We start from the raw sequence: 15,677 nt of genomic DNA, 5'->3' as shown, positions 1-15,677 counted from the left end.
CCACCAAGACTTCGTTTCGGGGTTTCTTGCACCTGGACACGAACACTTCATAACAAGTGTTTCCAAAACTCTGGCCGTTTGCGTGCGTTTTCGTAATTTGTCGTATCTGCGTACCATCTGTATGGCTGCTTATTTAATACTTTTTTGAAGCCAATTCAATTTACTTTTAAAGAAAATTTTCATAGTTGGAAAGCCAGCATCACGCACCATAAACAGAAAACAGAAACAGTGGAAATGAGAAACCACATCACTAAATCTTTGTAAGCCTGAGGCCCTCTCTCTCAGGAAGGATTTCAGCATCAAACTCAAACTTTTTCTTTCAGTTACGCTCTTCAGACAGAAGGATGGAAACAGAATTAAAGTCGTCATCATCATAAACATCTCTGCCGCTACGGGACTTAACGTACAGCAGGGCACCGGGGGCCTGTCTTGCTGCCATCGGAAGACTGGCCGAGCCTGAGTGTGTGTGCGTGCGTGTGCTGAACCAGACACATGGATGGTATATGGGGTGGTGCATTTTCCACGTGGCAGATTCAAGCCCTTGATAGTTTTATCAGGTTAGGTGGCCTTTTTCCAGGTAAACGTATCGTCTCCAAAAGTCTAAGAGTACGGAGACAAGTGCGTGTCCCCCATTGCGTGCTGTGCGTGTCCCCCGGGAGCTGGGAAACTCACAGGAGTGCGTGCAAAACAGGTAAGACTCCTCGTCGTGCGGGAACCCACTGGCTCAAGTTCTCAGGGGCACCCCTGATGAATTAAGTGGGTGACATGGCGAGGTCGCAAGTTCAACTATCCCGGTTTGGCGAACAGGACCAAGGAAGTGAGCGATGTGTTTCCCCAGGGGGTGCCCTCTGCCGCCCAGCACAGACACCCCCCGGAGGACGGGAGTTGCTCCTGCGATGTCCCACCCATCCTGCCGGAAACACAAAGCCTGCTTCATTTTCCACACTGCTTGGAGTAAATCAAGGTTCATTCTCAAGAGACATCTCCACCCTGATTCTCCGAATCCTGAGTGCTCAGCCCTGTGCGTGGGACAGAGCCGCACATCGTTGAGGGGACCAGCGACTCTCCTGGAGGCCGGCAGAACGAGACGCAGGATCTCCAGGCCTTCCACTGGTCGGGGATGAGCATCTCCCTGTGCTTACAGTTATTGCCCACAGCCCTTATTTCCCACACCCCTTGGCTCCTAAAGGCAAGTCAACTAGCTGATCTGGTGCTCGGTTGAAGAAATAGCTCTGTGTTGGTTTGCCGTGCAGTTTAAAGGAGTTTCACAGATAACGTGGACCACCTACAATGCGTGCCTTCTGCACCAACTTAGACTAACGTTCATGTCACAGAACTTTCTCCTGATGTGACTCCTCTGCATTTCCATAAAAACCTACCCTTTGTAGCAATAAATTAGCTGTAAAGATTTACACAGCCTCATCACCTTTAACCTTGGCTTTCGTTTTTAAAAAGGCAGACTTCAGTTACTTAAACAGGAAAAAAATAGTTTGGTTAGAAGAGGAATGTCAACTAATTTTAGAAAATACATAAAAAGTATAAAGATGAAAACAGAAATGAGAGTAAAGTTTGCGGCGCATCAACTTACTTCAGGACCCACGATCACCATGTAAACATTAGGCTCTTCTTGATGCCATTCTTGGGAAGAAAAAGAGAAAAAAAACATTTTACTGGTTCTGTGCCACAGATGGAAACATCATTAAGTTTAATGTTAATTACGTGCTAATATAAATTATTTCATATTTTGTTCTCATTCATAACAATCCAATTCTATGTATTTGAAATGTAACATTGGACATCGTATGCTTATAAGTAAAATGCTTTTTCTAGGATGTTATGCGTTACCCAGATCTCTCCCGTATTGGACACCAGGAGCAATGACTCCACAAGCCAATATGGACTTTGGGGTAACTCAGGCAACACAGCAAATCTCCAGATGTGTCCTACAAACTGACGCGTGTAAAACGTTTCCAGATAATATTATGTTATTCTTACAATTATTCACTGTTTTTGTGATTTCCTCAGAAGCCGAGGGCACAGGAAAGTAGAAATGAGTGAGATCACTACCCAGCGCTCCTATTTTTCTGGTTGTTTCCAGAGGAACCACCTAGAATCAGTTCTGCTCATGTGGAAAGACGGAGACAGCAAAACTGAAAGTCCTACAGAGAGGAACGCTGAGACCAGTCCCCAAACAGAATTCTGTAAACAAAACGTACCTGAGAATGCGTCCACCAAGTAAAGAGGGTCCTTAACTTGTCTAAGTCCACACACCAGGAGAAAGATGTGTAAATTATCAGCATTTTGGTTAATCCCTGCAAGAGAAGAGTTCAGGTATTTTCAGTGGAGAGGAGGCAGCTGGATACCATGGGAGCAAAGACCCCGGGACAGGAAGGTCAGGTGTGAGCCACAGGGCTCCGACCTCTGCCCCTGCCTCCCCGCAACCTTCACACAATTCACTGCATGAATGGACTGCTCCTCCTGGTGGGTGAACCTGAGCTGAGTTTAGCCCAGTAACTGGGCTGTGCAGTGAGGAAGGGGCAGTTCTTATGGAAATGTGAGCCACGGGCCCTGGAAAATATTTGGGTACAATTCCAGAAGAGATTTTCTTCCTGCAAGTAGAGGGGCGCTTTATGTAGTAAGGGATTCCCGAGTCCACGTGTGTTCACTGAGATGCACACCCTGAGTGCGGACGTGCCCACGGGTACGTGAAATAAAGGGTTTAGGTCGCACAGTGGCTCCCCTCATCGAGAGCTGGGACGGCTTCTTGGCCCCTCAGCTGCGGGCCGGCCTGGTGGCTAGCGTCAGCCAACAGAGCCCAGTGGAAGGACAGCGAGTGATTTCCGAGTCTCAGCCGTGGGAAGCCCTGTGTCGCTGTCTGTCGCCCCCCGGAGCACCAGGCCGGCTGCGCCCCGCCGGAGGAGGCCACACAGGAGCCGCGGGCCGAGGCCCACAGCGAAGGGAGTGCGGACCCAGCAGCAGACAGGTGAGGCCCGCGGGAGCCGCCCCCCTGGCCCGGGCCCAGCTGCCAGCCCACACGGTCACCAGAAACTGGGGGCTCCTTTAACCCCCTTTACGTTGAGGTGGCTTGATGCGCAGCAACAGGCAAGTGATTCGATAGAAATTATCTGCATAATTAACACAAGCTAACCTAAGACTTCATCATTTCCAGACGCATGTAATTGGGGATAAAATCTGACCCCATGCAGGTGAGGTTTCCCTTCACGCGTGTTATTTCACCCGTTCCTTACTGCAGACACTGTCAGTTTCTCGGTGCTTCGGTGAGCCTTACATAGCAGGGTCGTCAGGGCAACTGCGGGGACACACTGATGTCACGTCCACGAGACCACACACGCTGCGCACGGACCACGTGCGACCAGGTCTGAGACGGCATCTGCTCACGTGTTACGGCGGGGGCGTCCCCCCGAGAAGGGCCCTCAAAACGCTGCACGGTCTCTGCAGTAAGTGCTGACAGTTCCGCTGAGGTGCGGCGTGTTTGTCAAGCAGTGCCCCGCTGTTCTGAGTACCCCGGAACTAACCCTAGGAATACAAAACTTACTCTTTGGCCAAAAGTCTAAGCTAGAAGCTACGTGCAGAATTTGAATCCCAGATCGGAGGAACCTGAGGCCAGGAGACAAGCTATTCCCTTGAATGAATGATAACGCTGAAGAATTCCTTTAAGGGACAGAAGGTCAGGTGTGAGACACAGATAAATCCCTCCTTCCGAGGCAAGAACCATGCGTGAAGCTGAAGCCAGAGAGGGAACGTCCGATGAGGAGAAGAATTAAAAGTGCCTTCATGAAAAACAGTTCTCAGTGACAACGGAAAGATAACAGAGGGACAAGGAGAAAGCCAGGGGACGCCCTCTTAACTACCGGAGGAAGCCTTAGCCCAGGGCACAGGGCACATGTGTGCACACGCACACGCAGGTTTTATGTACACGAGAACTCCCAGTGAGCGAGGAGCTGACGTGCTGTGTCTGCGGATGTGAGCCCCCTGGAGGACCCAACATCACGGACACCGCCATCACGACGAACCTGGAATATCTGCTCAAATACGTAAGAAAAAGAGCACAAGAAGGAAAGTAGGAGACACATGACTGTACCCGAAAGGGGGAAATCAGGAAACCCGAAGTGATGAATTGAAAAAAAAAGTACAACAGCAGAACACACACAGAGATGACATCCAGAGATGGGAGCCAAAGCGAGAACTATTTTAGGAACTGATGTGCTCTCTCAGTGGAGAGACTCCATTCGCTTCTGTGGGGCAGGCACGGACACTGGAAACCTATTCCGTCCCTTTATTTCACTGTGACGCATGGTTTGGGACACCTGCGGGCCTTCTGCTCAGGTGACGCTGGGAGAAGTGAGCCTCCACCTAACCCTACCCCATGATCCCCAGGAAGCCAGCCTGGAGAAACAGGAACCCACGATGTACAACGTTCCGTGACTCATGGTGAGGTACACGTAGGGTACTGAAACCTTGTACACGCGATATATGTGCTTTTACGTACTCACACAGGAACCCCCCAGATTAGCCTTATTACACATGAGGAGCTCTGATGTTTTCTATCTCATTTCAGTTTTTTAAAGTGCTGGTCCCTGGGGTGCCTGGGTGGCTCAATCAGTTGAGCATCTGACTCTTTTCTTTTTTAAAGATTTTATTCATTTATCTGACAGAGAGAGACACAGCGAGAGAGGGAACACAAGCAGGGGGAGTGGGAGAGGGAGAAGCAGGCTTCCCGCGGACCACGGAGCCCGATGTGGGGCTCGATCCCAGGACCCTGGGACCATGACCTGAGCCGAAGGCAGACGCTTAACGACTGAGCCACCCAGGTGCCCCTTTTTTTTAAAGATTTTATTTATTTTTTGACAGAGAGAGACAGTGAGAGAGGGAACACAAGCAGGGGGAGTAGGAGAGGGAGAAGCAGGCTTCCCGCTGAGCAGGCAGCCCGATGCGGGGCTCGATCCCAGGACCCTGGGACCATGACCTGAGCTGAAGGCAGACGCTTAATGACTGAGCCACCCAGGCACCCCTTTTTTTAAGATTTTATTTATTTTTTGACAGAGAGAGACAGTGAGAGAGGGAACACAAGCAGGGGGAGTGGGAGAGGGAGAAGCAGGCTTCCCACGGAGCAGGGAGCCCGATGTGGGGCTCGATCCCAGGACCCTGGGACCATGACCTGAGCTGAAGGCAGACGCTTAACGACTGAGCCACCCAGGCATCCCAAGCATCTGACTCTTGATCTCAGCTCAGGTTTCGACCTCAGGGTCGTGAGTTCAAGCTCCGCATCGGCCCCCACACTAGGCGTGGAGCCTCCTTAAAAAAATTTTAAAAATAAAAAAATGAAAGTGCTGGTCCCCGACTCATTCCCTGATTTTGAGAGCCCTGACTTACCAGATCCTGGAGGGAGACAGAGCTAATCTTCTATTCTTTTGTCTTTGTCCTCATCTTCTTCCCGGGTTGGAGATTAAATGTCATGAGAATTTAGGAAACGAAATTAGCCCATGGCAGCACAAAGGGCTAAATGCTTTGCCTTATTTTAGGATTTATAAGATTTAAAAAATAAAACGTGGAGACAGCATTTGGGTTTGAGTAACTTCTGTGCGCTTCTCACCCACAGCAGTATTGTTTTCGAGGATCTAGAGACAAGGATTGGGAAGTCTTGATTGAGAAAGCACGTGCCGCAGCCTGGCACATGGAAGCCCCTGCTCCACCTATGGGCCGGGCCACGGCTGGGGACACGTATGGTGGCCATTCTTACACTTCAAGGCAGAACTAACAGAAGTCAGCCCATACACGTCTGGAGGCGAGGGAGGAGCCTAGCTAATGTTTTAGTGGGTTTCATTTCTTCCTTTTGGCTCCAAACTTATTTTTCTTCCCGTTGTTTGTGAACATCCAGCTTGAACACGAGTCAGGGTCTGAACTCATCCCTCACAAATGCACACGGATTTTCACATCTGTCCTTCCGATTGCCATTTCCTGGAGAATGGTATTTTTATCTTCAAAACAGAGTGAGTCGCTCTCGCGGGCTGGCACAGTATGGTCCCCACGGGCTGAGCACCCGCCACGCTGCCCAGCCCTCTGCCTGACTCATCAGCTGGCTCCACAGCACTAACCTGACCCACACTAAGCCACTTCCTCGCCCGTCTTCTGTTCTAGCTGCTCTGTTCATTTATTTTTTTTCCATGGGTTATTATAAGGAGAAAAGAATCCAAGGACTTCAGTTGAGCGCATTAGACGTAGTGAATTTTAGCCGGAAAATCTGATTTGGGGGCTGTGAAAATATCAAGGGATCTGGTAACATGAATTTTCCACATGAAAAACAAAAGAGTTTTCCTAGGCACCGCCAAGGAGGAAAAATACTACCATCCGAGCTTGGCATATTCAAGTCTCCACGTAGAAATATAAATACAGTTTACAGAAGGAGAGCGAAGAACATTAAATAGACACGTTAACAATAGAAATACAAACAGAACAGAGAATCAGGAAGGTATGGCCAAATTTAAGCATTCATAGTTTTTGGGTTTGGTGGCTTACAAAGAATCGCTGTTTTAGATGCGTCGGTTATTGGCATGCATTTATTTATTTTTAAATATTTTATTTATTTATTAAGAGAGAGAGAGCACAAGCAGGGGGAGGAGGCAGAGGGAGAAGCAGGCTTCCCGCTGAGCAAGGAGCCCGATGCAGGACTCGATCCCAGGACCCTGGGATCATGACCTGAGCCGAAGACAGCTGCTTAGCCATCTGAGCCACCCAGGCGCCCCGGTTACTGGCATTTAAAAGCAAAAATCACGCATCATTGAACCATAGCAACATGCAGGTTGGACATGGAAATGCACAGAAAAACTCCAAGGTAACTGACTTGATGCCTTACGTGTATATTCTGATCAGAATAACTCTGTAAATATCATGTGAAAAATTATAACGATGCCGCTTAGTGCCTTTAATCTACTTTATTATTTTTCCCTAGCTGGTTCATTGGAACATGAAATCTGGTTAGCATAAACATCGTTCAATGTTTTAAACTACAAAGATTTAGTAGTTTGTTAGCTGGGGCTTAGAAAGGGAACTGGATATTCTCAGAAGGACCTACAACACACTGTAAAGGAGGATGCATCATAAAATCCACACCGGAGACCCAAGAAGCAGACGGTAGCCCTTGGGGACTGATCACGCACTCGTCTGTGGGTGCGCACTGTTAGATAAGCCCTTCCCCACCCACTCCCCGGGATTGCAAGGTTAGCAGTTCATAAGGATTCAGGGGGTGAGTATCTGATCACTAGTAGTCTGCGTCGAATTCACCGGATCTTCCGTTTTCACTGTCTGAAGCTCAAAGTGCAAGTGACAAATCACAATCACGGCCCTGGAGGCCAGGCTGAGATCGAGGATGGGTGGGGAAGACGGTCCATCTCTAGAGTCTGAAAAACGACAAAGATGAATGACCCCGCACATGAGAACAGACACCTGGTCATAAAACCCAGAGACACCAATTAATTCTGCCTCCACCAGGTGCCAGGATCCAGCAGGGCCGGCGACCGTGACACCACCACGCCTCCCTCTGTCGCGGGTCCCAGCCACGGTCACGGCTTCTAACTGCACGTGAAGTTGGAACTGCCGCCCAGCGGGTCTGAGGGGTCTTGCCCATCCCTCGGCTGTTCCGTTAATCACTCCGTAGTAAGACCAATGAAACAATCCACCAGAGACTACAGGCTTGATGAAAAATCCCTCTCCTTTTGGAAATGACCGTTGGTCACACCGCGGCGGCATCCCGTGATATATACAGAAGCTGAAATAACCTCCCAACAGGCGATTTACAGCAGGCCGCTGGTTCTGAATAATGGCCCGCACTTCCCGGCGCCACAGAGCAGTGGGACGGCGGGGGTTCCTGTGACGCGGGGAACAGCCCTGCTGCTGGCCTCGAGGCTGATGGATGCACTTGGAAGATGGTTTCTAATAAAAAGCTTGGAAATTTTCTTTTTCCAAGGCAACCTAACGCTGACATACAGTAGGCGGTGGGGGTTTCTGTCTGAGAGAAGACAGGCTTGGAGGGTCTGCACGTTTGCTGCGGACGGGGCCTGTGGTTTGCATTTTCAGCTCCTCTCTGAAGTTTACGTCAGGCTTGTCCCGTCAGACCCCCCTTACCCCCTGCAGTACCCTGGCACCGTCAACTCTCTCGAGAAGCAGTGCAGGTTAAAACAGAGGAGTTCTTAACTTTACATTGCATTTGTTGAGTCAATGTCAGCTGCTCCCACACCTTCCGCAGAATTACTGGGTCGGCCGGCCTGCAAGGCAGTGACCGTCCCCCAGAGCATACGCTTTTGGGCCTCCTGGGTGGACAAAAAACTTCCTGTATTTAAAGATATTGTACAACAAAATTTTGTTTAAACGTTGTGACTGCACTCAGATCATACCATACATGGAAAATACGAAGGCTAGATTCTGTTGGCCACACTGCGTGTAGGGAGAAGGGCATAACATCGCGGATGGACATGCTCACTGATGCTACCTTTCCAGGAGACGTTGCGCATGATGCACGAAAGCTCTGATTACGTGCATAATCTAACCCAGAGGTTCTGGTTTTAGGTGTTCCAAAGAAAACAATTGGGCAAATGTATGAAGATTGAAATCCTAGCACCTCCATTACTTGTACATCAAATCGTTTAAAAAGGGATTGGTCAAATAAGTTTGTAGAACTCAAAATAATACTACAAAGGAATTGAAACTCATGCTGTAATTAGAATTAATAAATAAGTTTATAGGATTTCAGGATATAATGTCAAAAATCAATTACTTTTGTATACTAGCAACAAACAATCCAAAAATAAAATTTAAAAAACCTCTTGAGTAGCATCAAAAATAATAAAATCCTTAAGAATAATTTTTCTTTTTTAAAGATTTTATTTATTTGATACAGAGAGAGAGAGCACAAGCAGGGGGAGCAGCAGAGGGAGAGGGAGAAGCAGGATCCCCACTGAGCAGGGAGCCCGATGTGGGGCTCAATCCCAGGACCCTGAGATCATGACCTGAGCCGAACGAAGACAGATGCTTAACAGACTGAGCCACCCAGGCACCCCAATAATTTTCTTTTTTAAAAAAACATAAGGACCTGTCAAAACCATTATGAAGGTAAATGACACTTAAAAAAGTGGACAGATAGATCATGTTCATGGACTTTAAGACAAATTAATTTTTTTTTTAAATTTTTTTTTATTTTTTTTTTAAAAAATTTTTATTTTTTTATTTGAGAGAGAGAGAATGAGAGAGAGCACATGAGAGGGGGGAGGGTCAGAGGGAGAAGCAGACTCCCTGCAGAGCAGGGAGCCCGATGCGGGACTCGATCCAGGGACTCCAGGATCATGACCTGAGCCGAAGGCAGTCGCTTAACCAACTGAGCCACCCAGGCGCCCAAGACAAATTAATTTTAAGATATCCATTCTCCCTAAATCGATGTATAGATCAATGCAATGGGATTTTATTAGAGATTGACAAGGTGAGTGGAACTGTATACGGATATGCAAAAAACCCAGATTAGCTGAAACAACTGTGAAGCAGAGTTGTTGACTCAGACTACCTGATTTCTTGACATTCTGTAAACCTGCAGCAAGAAGACAACGCAGTGTCGGCCCAAGGGTAGACGTGTGGATCAACGGCCACTCATACACGGTAAACCGATTTGTAGCAAAGCGATTCAGTGAAGTAACAAAAACATTTTCAGTGAACGATATTAGCACAACGTTCAGAAAGAAAGGGATTCTGATCCCTATCTCATATCACACGCAAAAATTAATTTCAGATGGGTTATAATCCGAACGAAAGAGCTAAAACACACTTCTGGAGGAAAAGAAACAGGGAAAATATTTTTGTGAACTTTGAGCAAGCAAAGGTTTCTTGATCAGCTCTCAGACAGTGCTGACCGTTCACGAAAAATGGATAAACTAGAAGAAAATGGAAAGGTAAACCAGAGGAAACAGGAGGAAGTATTCACATATATATACACGTACCTCACAGAAGAGTTGAACCCAGAATGGATTAAAAATCCTCCTCCAAACCCGCTCTTCCTTCCATTCTCCCAAAGAAGAGAACACTCAGGAACAGAGAGAAGCCAGTTGTGTCCTGATCCCAGTCCCCGATCCTCCCTTCCCTTGTTGCATTTGACCTGAAGAACCTCTTTTCCAAAACCACGTGAGCACCCCATGTACCTGACACCATTGGACAAGGATGCCCCCTGGTCAAAATCTCGTGAGAAGATTCATCTCTCACCTGAACAGTGAAGGAAGGTGTTCCAGTTAAAGGCAGCGTTTGGTACTGTCACGACTCCTGGGTCGAAGGAAAGAGAGAGAGAGAGAGAGTCCACGTTGGTGAGATGCAGCCGGCTAGCTTGTGTCGACGTTCAGATAATGGTCTCCTACTTGGTTCTTACAAAGAACTCAAAGTTCTGAGTGCCTTGTGAACACCTGTTCATCCCTCCTGCACGGGAGGTTCAAAGGGAGCCCATGGGTCCCCAGCGAGGAAAGGTGCACCCCCTTCGACCTCGCCATCCATCGCGGGGTGGGACAGCCTCCAGGTGGGAAACGTGAGTCTCTAACAAAGGCCTGCAAGCAACAGCTTCTACAGCGCAGCCCCATGTTTGAACTGCATCTGTTTAAAATTCCTAATCCCGGCCCTCTCCGCATCACACACGTTGCCTGCTCTCTGTGGTATCTTCCAACAGATTTAAGTTTAAAACTCTCTGACTTGAACATTTAAGATGTAGGAAGTTCAAGGCATCATTTAACAGTTTATCCTGATAATAGGAACCATCTGTGAAGTTTTAGGCCGTGTAAATTAAGTCCTGTAACCCTCTCTGCAATGTCCCTTTGAGATCGTCATTACTCACTTTCGTACTACCTAGCAAGTGTGCACTGCACGTCCGCCCTGGGCACAGACCCTGGGTGGGTGCAGACCACACACTCCTGGGGCCCCTCAAAGCCCTGCGAGGCGCACTGACTCCCCCAGTTTATCCAGTTGGAAACTGAGCTTCACACAGGTTACGTGGTGTTCAGGACGACTCAGGGTGCAGATGGTAGAGGCTGCGTGTGAGCCCTTGTTTGCCTGGCGTGCCCGTGTCTTCCTCCACTATAAATCCGGCCAAGACAGGCCCGCACCTGCCCTGACACTTAGAGACACCTTTTATACATACAGACTCGGTGCATCTTTTTAAAAATGGGTGTTCCAAGAAAGGGCTTATTTGGTAAGTGATTCTTCTGCTAAAAATATCACTGAAAGCGCTGGAGAATGCGAACCCATGATAATGCACGGTGCCGCTGAGGCGGGACTCGGGGGTCTGTGGCCCTCTGGGCCTCGGCACCGTGCTGACCCGAGCTTGCAGTGGGTTACGTGCTCCACTTTGCAACGGCTTCTTCCCATGATTCCTGTCGTTTCAACAAGAATACAGTGGTTCCCTCGCTGTGTTCAGATGCTGAGGGTTTCCCGAAAGGCTGTGGAGGCCACCGCCAGGGAGGGACTGACTGGCTGAGGGCAGGAAGGGGTGAGGTTGGAGCAGAAGGGCTCTGCTTCCCCCCAGCTCAACTAAAACAGAGAAGCTCAGCTTTCTTCTTTTGTAAACATACCCCTGAGAGAGCACATTGTCCTTCTACTGGTCGAAAATGTTAAAGGACCTGCATTTTAAATTGCTCTTTTATAATGTTGTTGTATTTGTCCTTTATCTTCACATGAGGAAATAATAGGCACATCCATTCTACTAATTATTAGTAGGTAAATCTAAGGCACCATATTATTTCATCCACAAACACGTCAGTACATGTCTCTAAAAGGACTCATCTTTTAAGAATACGTAAATTTTAAAATTCTTACCTTGACTCTGGACGTAGATCTTACCCCTGGCATGCGGCTTTTGAAAAGAAAGGAGAAAGGGAAAGAGTAAATTGGATAGTCCATTGCAACTGCTTTTTAGAAGTAAGGCCATAAAACCATCACTTTGGAACACGTCACAAAGCATCATCCACACAACTGTTCACACACTAGTTACTTTCTAAGAGCAGAGAGTTCCTTCCACTTTTAGTGGGGGTTAGCCCATTAAAAACACGGCATCTTCAAGGTAAGAAGCACAAAGGAGGAGGTCCCTTAGATTAGGCGTGATGCGTGATTACGATTGTATGGTTACTACATTAGTAGAAAGTTACGGAAGCTCAGACAGTGAACACGCCGATGGCAGAGCCCGTGGGGAGCCTATCTGTCGTGTGTGGAAGCTGGAGGTAGGTGTTCGGGAACCCTCATTTGGGGACACAAGTCCTTGAATGGAAAGAGTACACTCCCCAAACCCCATCCGTGGGGAAGAAATTAGGCCGGGGTGGGAGGCCAAGGGAGGAGAGGGAAGGGGCTGGGAGGTGCGGCATCCTGCGGTGTTCGGGGCGGAGGACTGCGACTCCCTACATAGACAGGACTCAGTTTGCTTTGCTTCTGTCCTTCCTGTTACATTCTGTATCTGAAACCTCTAACGCCTGGACCATCCTCCTCAACCCACCACACAGCGGGGATGCACCCCCTTTTAAAATGCCCTTAAAATAGTAAGCCTTAAAAAAAATGTTTTAAAAATTCTCCTCCTTACTAGTGGAAAAAATGTTAATTTTAATGGAAAAAATGGCTGATAGCAACAATTTGAAATTAGAAACTGAAGTCCAGAGCCCTAACATACTCCTTTTGTGTAATTATAATTTCACTGGAAAGCTGAAGAGACTTTTATTGGTGTGCAGAGGAGATTAGGCCTGCTGCTTCTTCAAGCAGCCCCGAGAAAGGGATGCTGACACACTGGCAAAAAACATGTCAGCCTGGTATTTAAACTTTAAAGTGAATACCAGCATTTGGCAAAAACAGATTCAATATAAATCTACATAGATTTGATTAATTAAGGGAAGGCAAAATAGGGTTTTTGCCTTGCCTCTGTTTCCATTAGAAATATGCTCCATCTGCAATTAGAAATGCATAAACCCACAATGCTCCCTTTAAGAAAATTCCTTCTGAAAAAAACAAAAATAATTAAACTGGCATTCCAACTCCATAAGCAGAATGAATGGACTCTATGTAGAAATTTCTGGACTTACCTGCTGGTCTTTACATATCTTTGAGCATTATTTCTCTTAAATCTACTCGAACCATGAGAAAATAAATAAGTATCAAGTCCTATATGAACATTTAAAACATGTTATGAATGATATTTTAAGATCTTATCCTTGTAAGTCAAGAAAATAGAGTTACAATATAAAAAATATCTGGACTGGTTTATTTTTAATCTTTATAATAAAAGAAATCTGGCAAAAGCCAACTGGCTTATATTGATTTTGAAAAGCATTATCTATATTAAAATGCTCTAAATACAAATTAGCTTTCTTTGCTCAATATTTATTGTTGTTTCTCTTGCCTTAAAATAATAGAAGAGTCAAAATCCTTGTACATCACTTCCCTTGCAAGATTAGCTCATTGATGCAGAAAATGAAAAAGAAGCCTCTGTGTGTGTGTGTGTGTGTGTGTGTGTGTGTGTAGGGGGGTGGGGAGGAAGGATGCTCCATGGTGTCTATGAGAAACCCTTACTAAATTCGGCCCATTACTAGATATAAAAAGCCAGTGTCCTGTTGGATAGATACTTATAAATACACATGACCTTCTAACAGACCCAAACGCTAATTCATGCCTTTTTATAATGGAATAACAGCAACAGCAAATAGATACCCCATTTTTAAAATTTATATAACCTTCTGAAATTCAGCTCTCTATAAGTAGAAACCACAGTAAACGTTATTTTTGAAATATACATACAATCACAGGGTGTGTGGGTGACAGAGATACCAATTTTTATTTTGAAATGACAGTGCAGCTTCTGACGGTGGCTTTGTTAAAAAGCACTTTTAAAAGAGCTACAGAATGCTTTAAAACAATCATGGCTCAAAGGTGGAAAGCTCTCAAAATATACCTATGTCAAAAAAACGCACTGGAATTGGGGTCTTTTCAGGGGATGTGGTTCTCTTCCTTCTCCCTCCACCCTGTTCCCTTAGAAATGGGTTTTTAAGCAAGGAAAGAAAATAAAAGAGAAAAAAAACACATGAATGGGATGAGGAGTGTCTCCGAAGACTGGATCGGGATCCAGTCCCGTGGGATCCAAAGCTGGCTGGCAAAGCAAGAAATAGGAATGCCAGGAGGAAAACCGGAGGGAAGACTTTTTTTTTTAAGAAACAGTTAAATCTATGGAGTAAATAACTGGAGATTATTGATGTTATTCAAAAGCTCCCCCTGCAGTTCTGTGCCTTGGTGATTTCATGAATTCGAAGCAATTCTGATCATTCCAGATGTCTGAGCCCCCACGTCATGAGCTCATGAAGGGGGGCGGGGGTCTGGGCTCTGGAACTGATGAGTTTTTCATCCTTTGAATTACACTAAAACTTTTCAATTCCCAGGGATCTCATTTGGGGAAGAAAAATGCAAAGAACATTTCCAGTTCCATCAAGAACTCTCGGAGGAAAGCCAGTCTTAATAGAAGTTATTAAAAATGATTAGCTTCCTAGGGTATGATCAGTCCCTGGAGTTTCTCCTACAGAGTATTTGCGGGGAGGGCCTCAGACAAAGAGGGCATCTAAGGATGAACCCCGTGAGATGCAGGGTTTTAGGTTCCCGCTCGGGGGAAACCATAACAAAGCTGTGGTCTGTGGGTTCCTGCTGCTGCCAGCCTGATTTTCAGAGATCGTCAGGTACAGAGCAACGGGCCATGCAGAAGGAAGGGGCAAGGCGTTCACAGGACAACATGCGCTGAGTACACAGAGTTCAGCGATTAGTGGACGCGCGGCTCACTGCAAGAGGCGGGCGTCAGCTCTGGGAGCTCACCGTGTGACAGCCCGTGAGATCTGTCTTGCTTTCTGCATTTTAATTTCCAAAAGAATATTGATGAGTACGTGCACACACTGAAAGTAAAAGTACACTTTAGCTATGGCCTCACACAAAACCGCTTCAAGAAAGTTATTTTTCTTTAACGGGTGCCGAGGCGAGGCACAGCACTGGTGGCCCGGGAGGCAGGGAGGCACCGTCTCCAAACTAAACAAAATAAATAAGTACATAAAATCTCTAAAAAGTAACGACACCAGAAAGCTTAGCTCAGCGCTAACCTTGGCGAAGAGTGCACATGGGCCATCCTGGTTATCCTCATGCTTTCTCGAATTTGATAACCAAGCAGCATTTACTCAAACTCAAGATGTTTAAAAAACCAGCTAGCTCATAAATAAATATTTGAATTTGGGGCAAGTCCTGTTAGCAGAGTACTTCTTAGAAAAAGCTGGTCGACAGTGCAGTTGAGTTTTCTGGAGGCCTCTGGGGGTTTGAACCCAATGGAGACCTAGTAAACCCCAGATCGTTGCTTCCGTGGAGAGAAAAGCCTTCCGTTACGATATATACCCAATTTGCTTTACTTTTTTTTTTTTTTATGCTTTGTCAGATACTTGGAAGAGTATCTTTCTGAAAACAGAGACCCCTGACCCAGGATCACCCAGCGCGTCTGAGTGACAGCGAAGGGCGGACTTGGCTCCGAGACAGAAGCTGGCCCTTCCACGGGCGCATCCTCACCGCTACGGTCCCGCCCGCCCGGACTGGGCTGCTCTGTGCACTCAGGCCGGTTCCCTTCTCACTGCCTGTGGACC

The 15,677-nt window shown here is 46.9% G+C and overlaps 1 protein-coding gene across 1 annotated transcript in view; it reads right to left on the bottom strand.

Annotated features, from left to right (window-relative positions):
• GLT1D1 (glycosyltransferase 1 domain containing 1) overlaps positions 1-15,677 on the bottom strand; it is an 81,537-nt gene that overhangs the window by 25,625 nt on the left and 40,235 nt on the right. The window contains exons 6-9 of the mRNA XM_021698543.2: positions 11,854-11,890; positions 10,261-10,317; positions 2,217-2,312; positions 1,589-1,638 (exon numbers count right to left, since the gene is read on the bottom strand). Of these exons, the coding sequence (XP_021554218.1) occupies positions 1,589-1,638; positions 2,217-2,312; positions 10,261-10,317; positions 11,854-11,890 (240 nt within the window). The remainder of the gene's footprint in view (positions 1-1,588; positions 1,639-2,216; positions 2,313-10,260; positions 10,318-11,853; positions 11,891-15,677) is intronic.

Source organism: Neomonachus schauinslandi, chromosome 14 (genome assembly GCF_002201575.2).
Source record: "Neomonachus schauinslandi chromosome 14, ASM220157v2, whole genome shotgun sequence".
NCBI classification, from domain to species: domain Eukaryota; kingdom Metazoa; phylum Chordata; class Mammalia; order Carnivora; family Phocidae; genus Neomonachus; species Neomonachus schauinslandi.
Note: the sequence above shows the minus strand (reverse complement) of the source record. Positions and strands in the feature narration are given on the sequence as shown.